Source organism: Bufo bufo, chromosome 2, assembly GCF_905171765.1.
Source record: "Bufo bufo chromosome 2, aBufBuf1.1, whole genome shotgun sequence".
Taxonomy (NCBI): domain Eukaryota; kingdom Metazoa; phylum Chordata; class Amphibia; order Anura; family Bufonidae; genus Bufo; species Bufo bufo.
This window is the reverse complement of record NC_053390.1, coordinates 122,275,229-122,289,881: the sequence shown is the minus strand read 5'-3', so window position 1 is coordinate 122,289,881 and position 14,653 is coordinate 122,275,229. Positions and strand designations below refer to the sequence as shown.

Here is a 14,653-nt window from a genome sequence, read left to right as displayed (position 1 = left end):
CTTTGCTATGGCATGAAGAGACTGATTCTCTGCTGACGTGAAGCCAGATTCTCTGCTATGGGACCTCTGTCCAATTGATATTGGTTCATTTTTATTTTTTTTATTTTAATTTTAATTCATTTCCCTATCCACATTTGTTTGCAGGAGATTTACCTACATGTTGCTGCCTTTTGCAGCCCTCTAGCTCTTTCCTGGGCTGTTTTACAGCCTTTTTAGTGCCCAAAAGTTCGGGTCCCCATTGACTTCAATGGGGTTCGGGTTCGGGACGAAGTTCGGATCGGGTTCGGATCCCGAACCCGAACATTTACGGGAAGTTCGGCCGAACTTCTCGAACCCGAACATCCAGGTGTTCGCTCAACTCTACTCAGCACCACTCTGAGTGTGTGTTCAACTTATTTTATTTAATAATTATTCTATAGAAATTCGAACATGTTATCGCCACTACACTAGGGAATAAAGTCTCCACATCTAAAGGCCTATTTACATTGGCCGATCATCGACCAGATCATCACTAACCAGCATTCATAGGAACACTCGTTAGTGATGATCTGCCAGTATAAAAGTACTGGCGATGAATGACCAAAATGCTCATTGATCAGGTACTAGGAACGGTGGTGCGGTCACCGAAATCATCGATTTATCGGTAGCAGATCGTGGCGTCTAAATAACACTCTGCTGCCAGCAAAGAATGATTCTGTAGGGAACAAGCAATGGCATTAGCGATCGCTCCTCCCTATACTCTGGGGGGCTGAATGTAATTACGGGAACGCTTCCTTCCTGACAATCGTCTCCTGCTCTCTCTCGTAAAGGGGCCTGTAGATTCTGTTCACACTTTCGTCGTAGAAGAATAGTTCAGCATGCAGCGCTGTTCTTCCCATCAAAGTGACACTGGGTGGGACCTGATGGACCCCATTATGAGTCCGTGGGGTCTATTGGGTGCTGTTGGCGCTTGTCATGTGACTGATCTAGGGCTCAGTTATTTATGTTTTATGACGTAGTAGAAAAATAAGAAATTGATGGCAGTGTGAACAGAGCCTATATGTTTGTGCCCAGTTTTTGGTTCCCCTTTTATTTACCACATAAAGCCTTCGTTCCCTCCCTGTAATCTCGCCCTCTCGCAGCCAGCGTGCTGATGTATTCCTCACCGCTTCATTTTCGCATGCATCTTTAACTTTTGCTTACAGCTTGCTTTTCCTGCTTCATGGCAGATGGGTCAGCCCATGGGAGAGCACATCGAGGTTTGTGTTCTACAAGAGAGCGTTTAGAAGTGCTGAAAATACACACGTTGGGAAAAGTGGTTTATGAGTTATTAACGGTGAGGTTGAATAATCATCACTGCTGCCGACAATAATCCTAACACTTTATGATCTTCCCCGTGCGTTTGTCACTCTTCCTCTAGTCCATATTCATAAGCAGGCAGCGCTTTCTGGGAAGCGTCACAATCCGTTATACACTGTACGTGTAGAGTAATTGTAAATGTCGTTATACAGATCCCGCCATTATTTCTGGGAAGCTTTGTAGAATAGCGGACCCTGCGTTGTACTGTGGTTCCCAGCATGATGACGATCCATGGACACTGGAATGGGGCAGGTTTAGAGATGGCGGCAGTGGAGGGTTAATCCTTATTAGATCTGATTATTGATTATAATCTGGGTGTAATTAGTCGTCATGTTCGTGACTGTTATACCTACAAAATTGTGGATCTCTACATAGATACTCGTAGACTTTAGTAACCATCTGTATGTTAAATAGTGGCCTTTCAGGATACGTACATTCAGCAAGGCTCTACAAACCTGCTTCACGAAAATATTCACTGGATGTCATGTGAACTGAGCCTTGGAAAGGCGCTGGGTTAGGATTACCACTTCAGAATTCAATAATCGGATAGTTTAAAGATGTCACAAGTCTTGGTCCATGGCTTATGTGCGGCAAAACTTGCAACTTTTCCCTGCTTACGCCCTTTTACCAAAGAAAAGAGGGTGTGCTGTGGGTGGGGAAGCGGCCCATTTATCATTTTCCACCCTGGTTTTTGGAGTGAAAAATGGCTTAAATCTACGCCCGCAAGAGGACTGTCTGCTGGACAAAGCACCAAACTTATGGAGAGCCCTGCTGCTCTACATAACTTTAGCGCTTTCTCGGGCAGCGCAGAGGTACCCGACACCAGTGTTTATTAACACTGGTCTTAACCTCTTCGCACATTATGACGTAACGTTACGTCATAATGCCTCAGGGGATGTATGGAGTGGGCCTCTGCAGTGGGCCTGCTCCATACACGGCGTGTGCAGTGATCAACGCCAATCGCGGCACCTGTAAGTGAAGGCAGAGGGATGCGGCTCCCTCTGCATTCCGATTGGAGCCCTCACAGTGAAATCGCGGGGCTCCTATCAGTTGCCATGGCAGCCTAGACGCTGCTGAAGTGATCCAGGCCTGCCATGGCAATCTCCATACTGTGCTATGCACAAGGCACAGTTCAGAATGGATAGGTATTCTAGTATGCTGACGCTGATCTCTATTAGGGTCCATTCACACGTCCTCAATTTCGTTCAGCATTTTGTGGAACGGATTTGCGGACCTATTCATTTCTATGGGGCAGCACGATGTGCTGCCCTGATCCGGAATTGCGGATCCGCAATTCCGGGTCCGCAATTTCGATCCCGAAAAAAAACAAACATGTCCTATTCTTGTCTGCCTATTCTTGTCCGCAATTGCGTTTTCTATTATGTATGCGGACCGCACATCGCTGATGTCCGTGTTTTGTGGATCCGCAAAATACACACGGACGTGTGAATGGACCCTTAGGATGAATAGGAGAGTGGATCAAAAGATCCCATGTATTAGGCCCCTAAGGGGGCTAATAGTTCTAAAAAATAAAATTAAAATAAAATGTGAAAAGTTAACACATTTTTTTTTTAAGAACACTAATATATTAAATGTTTAAATCACCCCCTTTCCCAAATTTACGTGTAAAAAAAAACAATAAAAAAATTTACATATTGGGTATCGCTGCTTCCAAAAATGTCTGAACTATTAAAATATATTTAAAAAAATCCTGTACGGTGAACGCATTAAAAAAAATAAAAATTTGTGCAGTTTGCCTTTTTTTTTTTTTTTTTTTTTTTTTTTGTCATCTTGTCCTCCCAAAAATTAAGTAACAGTGATCAAAAAGATGTACTTACCACAAAAATTGTACCAATAAAAAATACAGTTCGTTACGCAAAAAACAAGCCCTCATACAGCTCTGTAGACTGAAAAATATTTAAAAAAAAGTTATGGCTGTCAGAATATGGCAATGCAAAGAATTCTTTTTTTTTTTTTTTTTTTTTTTTTTTTTTTTTACAAAGGTTTTTACTTTTTTTTTAAAAGTAAGTTTGGTATCGCCACATTCGTATTGAGTCGCAGAATAAGGACGTCCGGTCATCGCACAGTGAACTCTGTGATGTCAAAACCCCAAAAACCTTGATGGAATTCTGTTTTTAATTTTGCCATACACAGAATTTTTTTCCTCATTTTCCAGTACGAGAAATGGTAAATTAAATGGTGGCATTAAAAATGCATCTTGTCCTGCAAAAAAAATAAGCCCTCATGTAGCTATGCAAATGGGGAAAATAAAAAGTTATGGTTATTGGAATGTGGGGAGGAAAAAATCCAAAATGAGAAAATGAAAATAGGCCTCGCCGCCAAAGGGTTAATAAATGTCTCCCTTAGTGCATATCCATAAGATGTGCTGTAAGTGTCCGAGAGCTGCATGTCCTCTCTCTGAGACCCACGCCTGTCTCCAGAATATGGGACCCCTGAGAGGAAGCTGTCGCTCGATGCCACCATGGTTCTGTCACTTTTTTCTGCTGTAGACATTTTACATGCAACTTCCTTCACTTATTACACTGTGTCCTTTTGTAAGTGCCCTTTTTCAGTGATCCATGGGCCACAGAAGTCGCAGCACTTCCGTCATCACTCCCTGCTTCCGTGTTGGAAAACGCTCTTTATCTGTGCCCTGGTGGTGCAGAGCCGTGAGAAATCCACATTGGTATATAGAAGTAGATAGGTGGTGGAGTCACATTTATTATGACCATTTTCAAAGTCTGCAGCAAGTATCTCATGAAGTAAGTCACGTGTCGGGAGCTGGCTTGGTGGGTATATAAGGTGTGCTATAGGCTGTCTGCACACTTACTGTATGCCCCATTGCTGTCATGGATAAAAGGGCCGATTTATCACAATGATTGGCTTCCAGGGCAAGGGTGACCGTATTTCTGAAACTGCGCCGTTTTTCGAACTGTTCTCGTGCTGCTGTGGTGAAAGTGTATCGTGAGTGGACGAATGGTACCATTGTGAATAAGTGATGTGGAAACCGCAGAGCACCACGTGCCATTGATGTGAGAGGTGAACATGGCCAAGAAGGTGGACAAGGAAGGACACAGTGGAGCAGCTCACTGCCAAAACGGGGCTACCAGACAAGTGTCTAAAACAACAGTTCAGTGAACCCTACTGTATATGGGGCTCTGAAGCAGACGGATGGTCACTATATCTCTCTAACAAAGTAGTATCTGAATCGGACCTCCGCTGGTTGGCAGTGGGTGGCCTTCTCCAATGAGCTACTGTTTCTGCTTCACTGAATGGAAGGACATTGGTGTGTCAGATGAAAAACATCAGAGAACAAAAACCGTGCCACCATTGCTGGAAGAGATATTATCTGGGGAATGTTTTTGTGGCATTCCTTGGGCCCACTCATCCATGTGGAAGGCACTCTCAACTGCATGAATCCAGCCTTGCAGATCACGTACACCCGTACATGCTTATTCTCTTCCCTGGGGTCCAGCAAGACCATTCCCCAGACTTGAACACAGTTGGGCATCTGTGGGACCACTTTGATTGACGTGTTCACTGTATGGATCTTCCCCATGCCCCCTCCAGCAGCGATGCACTGAAACCTGCCAGGACCTTTTTATAGAGTCACTCCCAGCCCATGTATAGCTGATGTCCGTGCTGCTCGCGGCAGTTACTCTGGATGTTAGCTGGTGGTCATAATAATGTGACTCTACTGTGTAGGTCAGCAGTACAGCAGGTGCAAATGGGGAGGTGGTGCGGACAACAGGGAAAGAAATTCCTTTCTGTGTGCAAAAAGAATTCCATTTTAATTTTAAGGATGGTTGGACCTCTTTTAGTGAAAGATAACCAGTAAGTTGTCCTGACATCTGTTTTCGTAAATTGCTCATGAGCACAGCTTTGTGTCATTCTTCTGTTATTCCTTCTGGAAATGTATGAAACAACTGGGCTTTTACCATTTATCTTTTCAAAGTGAGGTATTCCGACACAGTCTGACAATGTAGGCACTGGCTGGACAGGCGCATTAGTCAAGAGGAATAGTAACGCCCGGTTTAGTCGTAATAGAGGAACGGCACAGAATTGGAAGGAAAGATTTAGCAGCGTTGTTATTCCATGGGGAATAAGTATTTACTATACAGAAATGCCTGGAGAGGTAAAACGGGCACAGTGACGCCGCCCTCTCCTCTCTATCCAGCTTTTATTTACTTTCCCATAGCGTACATAAAAAAATGTGCACTGTTTCAGTTTGTTAAACTTTTTTAAGCAAGTATTTAAAAAGGGGTTTTCTGATATTTAGATATTGATAGCCTAACCTCAGGATAGATCATCAGTATCAGATCAGTGGGGGTTCGACACTCTGCACCCCACAGATCAGCTGTTTTGGGCAGCAACCAGAGCTGGAAACAATACAGTGGACGGAGCCAGAAGCAGAAGGTCTCTCCATTGTGTAGTGGTCATGACGAGGTGTTTCAGCTCCGGAAACTACCCAGTGGTGGAGCCGTCTGTACACTGTATAGTTGGCCAAAAACAGCTGATTGGTGGGGAGGTGACTGTCGGACCCCTACCAATTTGATATTGTTGACTTAGGGCTCATGCACATGACTGTGTGTGATGTCTGTATTGCATGTGTTTTTTTTTGTTTTTGTTTTTTGTGCGGAGCCATTGTAACATTGTCTGTCTTTGTCCGCAAAATGTTTTTTTTTTTTTTTTACTTTTTTTTTTTTTTCGGAACAGACGTGCAGACATACAGATACAAAATGCACACAGTCTTTTTTTTTATTTTTTTTTATTTTTTTTGCTGCCCCATTGAAATAAATGATTCCGCATACGGGCTGCAAAAAAAAACGGAACTAACACGGACAAAAAATATATTTGTGTGCATGAGCTTTATCCTGAGGATAGGCCATCAGAAAAACCACTTTAACATAAGCAGAAGTGTTAGACGTTTGCTTGTTTATTCTTGATTTCATTGTTGGCAGGGAGAACTTGACGACATCAACTTTCTGCTGCATTCCTGACCAGACAGCTAAAAGAGACATTTGGTCCGGTCTCCCAATTTTTTTCCCCTGTATCCATAGATGAAATAATGGATGAGATATTTGTGTATCATTCTTTAGCTGGACATACTGTCACGGTCCCTCCCATGACAGAGGTTAGAAGATCTGAGAGACTGGCGGCACGTGAGGTTATCTGACAGTCTCTCTGTTTTTACTTGTTGCAGTGCTGTTTTTTGTAAGGACCACACCTCTCGTCAGGAGCGGCTTGTGGTCATTACTGCTACTCTATTTAGTCTGGACTCGCACTTCATACCATGTGGTTGATATTATCTGGCTGGAGTTGGAAGAGCTGGTGTGTGGTTCTTATCTGAGTTTCTGCTCATCCATTTTCTATTGAAGATAAGTGTACTTCGCTTTGTATTTTGTTGTTCTCAGTTGCTCATTGTTTACTGGGCCTCAGGGAGATGCTGGTTTGTTCATCTGGGAAGGAACAAGTAGTCTTAGACCCTGTCACTACTCCTAGGGCTTTTCAGGGTTACTAGGGCCTAGGTTTCCGGTGTATAAATATTCCCACTTTCTGGGTCTATTCAAACTGACAGGTGTCAGAGCTAGGTCTAGGGTTTCCTAGGTGGTCACCTGTTCCCTTTCCTTAGCCTTGAGGTCTAGTTCCTGGTCATTTTCCTTTTGTGGTCATTCTGGTGTTTATCCCCCTCCCCCCACCTTGTGACACATACACATTATATAGCTTTATGTAGAATTGGACATCTATCTAATGTGTATGGACCTCCCAACTCTCCACCTGCAGCAGATGTTCGGAGAGATGAGGATCAGGCAGTTGGATTTGTACTGCCCAATCCGTTTGTTCTCGGGGAGGTGTCTGGCAGTGGATTTCTCCCCTCTCCCCTACATGCTGTAGCATACATGACCCATACACTAGCTGTAAAAAAAAATATTCTGCGCTGCGCACAATTTATTGTAGTTGCGTATGTGTTTGTCCAGTTTATTGTCTCTGCCTCAGATGACTTCTGATAGATTGGCTTTTTGCACTAGATTATGCTTTCTAAAGTGTACGATATAGCATTTGGATGCTTGGTGATCTTGACAAACCTGCTCATGGTTTTGGTATGTCCTTCTTGTATACTTCATATGTGCTTCCCGTAATGTTACTTACCTCTCCACTGACTCATCACTGTAGATGTCGTCTTTGTGTTATTTTCATAAACTCCCACTCAGGACCTCGGAGTATCTTCTAGCGAGCCTATTAAGTCATGGTTGCATAATTGGAAATGCTTTCCCCATACCTCCTCACAAAATTTACCGTGAAGACTTTTGCCACATTGAGGAGTGAAAGCCAGTATGTCTGATTTATCTTATTCTTTGTGAATACAGAGCAAAGTCTTTTCTGGCTGTTTTGAGGCTTGTAAATGTGTTCAATAAAGAGGAATTTCATAACCCCATAAACCACCTGCTATAGATATCAATATTGTATCGTTCTGCTGTTAATATATACTTTGGGATGTCTGGATAAATTGCTCCATTTCAGATTTACAGAAGATCACTATTGTTTTTCGTTGTGAGACCGGGTTATAAGCTTGTATAAAACCCACACGATGACACTTAATGGTTATGACTCCTGGGATGTATTGAGGCTTGAATGTTATCGTTGGATATAAAGCCATTCAGCACAACAATCCGCACCCCGGCTCCTTACCAGTCATATGTATTACGGACCGCAAGTTCCTATTATTTTTTCTCTCCTATGGGTCGCAATATCCTAGCGATTTTGTTAATCTATTTATAAGGATTTATAAAATGGTAATGTCAATGCATTCCCAGCAATGATCCAAAACAGATGGTTATTGACTTTGTATTCCCACCAACAACACAGGGTCTAGAGAACTGGGGTTTTCGGACTCGCAACGCAGCAAATGAGGGAATCGCTGCATCCAGGCTTGTATGTAGAGCAGTTTGTGCATGTCTGTGGTTTTCTCCAGTCAATTCTATGGAAGTTATGGAAACCTCCATCCAAGGTAGCCTGAATGCTTACAGGACTCCCATAGACTTTAGTAGAGAGCGCAGCAAACATGCAAGTGACATGTGACTATGTTACTATGTTATTTACCCTGTTTTTTATTTATTTATTTATTTATAATTTTTTAAAATACACAGTCTCTGAATAACAGCCATCAAAAATAAGACCTGTCCTATTTTGTCTGTTTTCACGGACTGACATCCTCCATGTGAAAGTAGCCTTAATGATATTTTTGAGATTATTATATTGCAGGAGGGCCATGGGAATCTATGGCAGCGCACCAGAAGTAGAGATGAGCGAATCAAAGCTGACTAAGTGGAATTCGATCTGAATTTCAGGAAAAATTCGATTCGCATATAATGTAAATTTCATTGTGGTAACGAATCACAATTTTTCCTAAAATGGAGGCTACATGTGTGAGGACATGGGGCAAGGAACTGTGGGAAGGTGGGATGACCCATAAGGCCATGCATGCAGCCAATCAGTAGCCACCCAGCCCTGTGATGTCACGGCCCTATAAATACGTAAGAAGGCGCTAGGGACAGCAATAGGAAAAACCTGTGACAAAAAAACTGAAAAAATGATTTATAAGTGCAGGGAAAGGATAGGGAGGAATCATTTCACAGCATCTTAGTGCAGGGAGAGTCGTCAGAAGACGCTAGGGACAGTGCTAGAAAAGCGATTTACAAGTGCAGGCAAAGATTATTTGGGGATCCAAATAGCCATTTTACAGCTCTGTCATTCCAGCTATTTGTTCTTGGGGTGCAAGTTCTATGTTGAAAACCTTTTTAGTGGCTTATATCTGTGGAAAAAGAAAAATATATACGCAGTTCACTTCTGCAGTTATATATGTTGAAAGCGTTTAGTGGCCTATTTCAGTATAAAAAGAAAAATAATATATTCGTCGCTTTTAGCGGTGTTTTTAATTTGCTTTTAATTTATTTAGTTCAGCTAAAAGTATGTCAGACAGAGAAGTGCCAGGCCATGCACAGAGGAGTGGCAGAGGCTTAAATATTTCTGGCGCAGGCACAGGTCGCAGCAGACTAAGGGGGAGTGGCAGCAGGAGTCGCAGCGAGAGGCCTGAGCTCCCGGTGTCATCTAGCGGTCGTGTCTTGACCAGCAACCCAGCGGTTCTTGATTGGTTAACTTGGTCATCCACTTCATCCCAATTGACATCAGACACCCCCAGCCAACAGTCGGTGGGTTCGTCAGACACAACCCTTAGTTGGCATGGCCCGGGAGCAGGCGCTGTGCCCTCACCTGTCCTCAACCTGCCTCTGTCCTTTGCTGTTCCTTAATCCACAGAAGTATTATATGCTGTGGGCTCAGCTCCACTATACAGCGAGGACGAGGTACTAGAGGACAGTCAGCAGCTACTGCCCAGCCAAGATCTGGAGGAGACTTCCTCCGATAGGCGGGCAAGTAGTGATGAGGAGAGTGGCGTGGGAGGTGGTGCTGCGAGCAGTCAGACTCCTGACTCAGAGACCGTTGAGGAGGACCTCAGTGACGTGCAGACACTACTCGATGATGACGAAGCCGATTGCACTTGGGAGCTGGGTGCAGAAGGGCCTTCATCATCATCATCAGGAGAAGAGGGTGGCAGCTTGCCCGTGAAGCAAACGTGCCTGGGGTAGACCACCTGCTAAGCAGAATCCTACCTGCCAGTAGTGGTGCAGGGGTTCACGGAGGCAGCGGCGGTAGCAGTCAGTCAGTGCGGACTGTTGGGGGGGGGAATCACCTACTCAGCGGTGTGGCAGTTTTTTAAGCCGCCGGAGGAGGTTAACATGGTAGCTGTCTGTCATTCCCATCTTCTGCTGGTCCAAATGCTCCGGCTCCTCCTTCTCCTCCTTTCAGTCATTCCGTCAGAAATCGATCGCCAAAGCGATTGCCAAGAGACAGCAGTATGTGTGCACTCAACCAACAGCGCAGAAGCTGTATGTGCTCCTGGCCAAGTTGCTGGTGCTGCAGTCCCTCCCTTTCTAAGTGGTGGACTCTGCACCTTTCAGAGAACTGATGGCTTGTGCCGAGCCGAGGTGGAGAGTCCCAAGCCGTCATTTCTTTGCGAAAAAGGCAGTACCAGCCCTGCACACACATGTAGAACAGAAGGTGAGCCAGTCAACAATACATGTCCTTTACAGCCCACTGGGTGAATGTGGTTCCTGCACAGCCACACCAGCAACTGAGCAAAATGTGGAGAGACTGACCTTTGTCAAGATGAATCAGGCGTGGATCAGCCAGGATTTACACCCACCAATGCCTGATGCATCTGATTTAGCTTATCCATGCCGCCTCACCCAAACCTTGATAAAAGAGACCGGGTTCTTCTGGCTACCTGCCTCAGCTACTACTATGATGCTGTCACCCGCCTGATGCCAAGTGCTCCTTCTTTCAACCACCTTCGTCAGCGGGAATTGGTATTGCCACCCACTGCCCTACTTTGTCACCAGGTCACTTTGTGCTCTCCTGATGCTGCTGCTGCCATCTCCACACTATGTCACCCTGCCATCCTCCGTTACAGTGCAGTAGAGGGTGGGGGCACTATGGAGAATACTGGAAAAAATGATTTATCTTTATATATGGCATCATATTACCATTCTGACACCGTTGGTCCCCTGATGAACCTTTGATTATCTAGAAGGGAAAATGCATTGGGACATTGTATGTTGTGTCAAAGTGATAGGGCTTTATAAGGACAGGTTAGCCTAGGTACGTGGACAGAGTGCACCTACCTTTTAAGGTGCATCTCTGGGCTGAGCAGTATTTGTAAGGGCATGAACAGGGACAGACATATTATATCTATCTTGATTCTCTGTCCCAGATGTATTTTATTGTCCTAATTTTTTTCTAACAGTCCATTGTATTTGACAGCTTTTTGTACTATAGTTATCATGGTCCAGTTTGGACCACATTTATCTTTCTGTATTTTAATTGTATGTAGATTAAAGGTTAAGTTTTAGGAAGTTGCTCTGAGTGATTTATATGTCCCCTTCTGTGGTATCCTGATGCTGCTGCCATATCCACACTGTCACCTTGCCACTCTGTGGTATAATCCTGATGCTGCTGCTGTCGCCACCTCCAAACTTGGTCATCATGCCACTCTGTGGCCTCCACCTGATGCTGCTGCAGCCGCTACTTCCACACTGTCATTGTGCCTCTCGGTGGCCTTCTCTTGATGCTGCCAACTCCAGACTGTGTCATTGTGCCACTCAGTGGCCTCCTCATACTGCTTCCACCTCCAGGCCCTGTCATTGGGCCACTCTGTGGTCTCCTCATGCTGCTTCCATCTCACCACTATGCCATAGGTCCACTCTGTGGACTTCTCATGCTGTTTCCACCCTCCCCACTTCATGACTGGGCCACTATTTTGCCTTTCGGCCTGGCTGACATCATCATTTATTTGAACTCTCTTCTGATCTGTCAGAAGGAAGGAGAAATGAGACTCACAACAGATCCTGTCTATGTAACAGCTGTAAGGCCTGTATGGTCCCATCAGAATTGGCTTGTGATTTGTTAGCCAAAAGCAGGAGTGGGTACAAAACACAGAAGACTTGCAGATATTCCATTCATGTGTCATCTCTGTTTTAGATCCACTACTGTTTGTTTTTTTGGCATTAGCAATATTGATGGATTATTGACCAAATGCTGACTGAGTGAAGGCGTATGCTCCACAGACAGGATCCGTTTTTTGTGGGTTATTGTTCTGACGGATCAGAGGAAGGGCAAAATAATCAGCATCGTCCACACACACTTACTGCTGACACCCTCTTCACTCTCTCCGGGGGGGCTCTACTTGTATAAGCATTTAATAGAACAGGTTCTGATAAGGTCTATGTGGAATCAGCTGACGAAGGTGTACAAGGAGTGCGCTTCTTCTTTACACTAACATTGACCTGTAAGGCTGAGTTCACACTTGAGTTATTTGGTCAGTTTTGGCCCTGTGACTGCCCTAATAAGTGAAGTGTGCAGTGATTCTAAGAGCGACACCTGTCATCTGCATGTCATACTGACTCACAGTATTGTTTCACTACCACAGCAGACTCCCTATGCGTGTTACTGCAAGGCACAGTGATCTACACCACTATAAAGGCTCTCTGCAGCCAGGAAATAGCAGTTTTGTAACATAATTTGTAGCGAATAAAATCAGATTGAACCGAATTTTTCCCCAAAAATCTGGCGAATCGAATTTTCGAAAAATTCACTCATCTCTAACCAAAACTATTAGAATATTAAAATGTGCTTAAAGGTGATTTCCAGTTATATCAAGTTATCTTCTACCAACAGATTAGGGGATAACTCTTAAATCGGTGGGTGTCCCAGCTGTCAGGTCATGAGAACGGAGCCCGGTATCCCTCCTTCACCGAAATAAGTGGAACGACTGGAGAATTCACTGGACTGCTCCATTCATTCTCTGTGGGACTGCTGGACATAGCGGAGTATGGCGCTCTGTTATTTCCGGCGAGTGCCAAAGTTCATGCTAGACCCGGGGATACCCTTCTCTCAATTGGTATCTGCTTTCATATTATTGAAAGCAGACAACCTTGACTAGAATCTTCCCACAGGAGGGTATTTAGCCTTCCTGTGGATCACACATGGTTAATAGTTGAGCTTGAAGCACATGTTATTTTTCAAGCTAAGGCTTCTATCACATCACCGTTCCTCCTTTTTGTTCTCCGGCTACGTTGAGGAGCAGGAGAACGGAAAGGACGGATTCTGCAGATGACTGAGACCTTACTGAGCGTAACGGAGCCTAAAGACCCCATAGACTATAATGGGGTCCGTTCGGTGTCCGCTCAGAATATGATTTTTGAGCGAAGACGAAAGTCCTGCATGTAGAATCCGTCCTTTCCGTTCTCCGGCTCCTCAACGTAGCCGGAGAGCGGAAAGGAGAAACGGTGATGTGAAAGGAGCCTAAGTAACTTTAAGGGTATCTTCACACAAGGTATGTTCTGAGCCAAAATCTGACCAGTATCCGCCTCACATTGATTTCAACCATCATAGAAATCCTAGGGTCTGCCTCGCATTTCTGACATGGATACTGAATGCACATTACATTTTTGTTATTTAAAATCATACTGTGAACCTGGCCTAAAATATGTGTGTGTGTGTAATATATATATATTTCCACCAATTATGGACTGTACTCTAGGACTTATAGATCCTCTGGCATCTACAGTACCATGATGAGCAGGCCACAGATCTGATGTTTAGCATTTTATTCTTTTTATACATCAACAGCAGCTAGGTTTTACTTTATGATGATTTTACTTATAAGTCCAAAATGAAGCTGCATGAGCCACTAGATGATCTCCTACCATTGTCTAGTTATGTACCGGTCGGTACGTGTCCAAATGTCATGCAGTTGATTGTCTGTCCACTTTGGCTACAGATGTGTGGAGCTAGATGTGTCTAGTACTAGGCACTGGGGGTAAATGAGTAGATGTCGTGTTTTCCTGCTGTTTTTAGTGAAGGCCGCAGTCTTGTGCAGTCATTCGCCAGCCATTTGGATCTGATCCCAATCTCTTAGGAGATTGATGTCCTCTCTGGCCCACAATTGTAGTGCTCTGTAGCCAGTTGGTTTTAAAGCTGCCAGAAGTACTTCATGTGTGATGTAAAAAATCACAGTGGATTCGAGGAGGGCAAAAATCCTTTATCTGAGATATTAAAATTTTACATTGCTTGCATGCAAGTATATTATGTTTATAGCGGTTAGTGTATATATAGGGTGTATGTGTATATATGTTTGATGTGTATGTATATTGAGTAGCGCTATCCCTTGGGAGTGATTCGGTTTGCGTGCATCCAGACACTCCATTCAGTCTTGAATGCTGCTTTCAGTCCTTAAGCCATTACCCCTGATCACTTTGTAGGTATTATTGCCCCACTTTTCATGTTAACGGCTCAGGCATCAATGACTTTGTTTCTTTATAGTGAAGCTTCAGCAATTAGATTTAACACCAAAATGTTCTTCTTTATTCCAGATAAGATGGGAGAAAAATATCACATTGGGCGAGCCCCCAGGATTCCTACACTCTTGGTGGTGGTAAGTATTGTATTTAACTGTCCAGTATGAGATGAATTAAAAACCTCACCTTTTTTAAATGTCCCTCTAATCCGAGTCTGCAGGGTCACAAGCCGCTCATTGTTCACATGGCCGAGTGTCGTTTTTTTTTCTCTTCATTTCATACAGCCCCCTGATATATATAAATTATTATATAATTTTTTTTTTTACTTATATGTAAACAGTTATTTGTTGTTGTTGTTTTGTTTTTGGTGATTTATTAGTATTTTTTTTTTCCATGTCCCT

The 14,653-nt window shown here is 43.8% G+C and overlaps 1 protein-coding gene across 2 annotated transcripts in view; it reads left to right on the top strand.

Moving 5' to 3' along the window:
- SSBP2 (single stranded DNA binding protein 2) overlaps positions 1–14,653 on the top strand; it is a 206,236-nt gene that overhangs the window by 68,716 nt on the left and 122,867 nt on the right. For both annotated transcript variants that reach the window (XM_040421503.1, XM_040421504.1), the window contains exon 3: positions 14,328–14,389. In XM_040421503.1, coding sequence (XP_040277437.1) covers positions 14,328–14,389 — 62 coding nt within the window. The remainder of the gene's footprint in view (positions 1–14,327; positions 14,390–14,653) is intronic.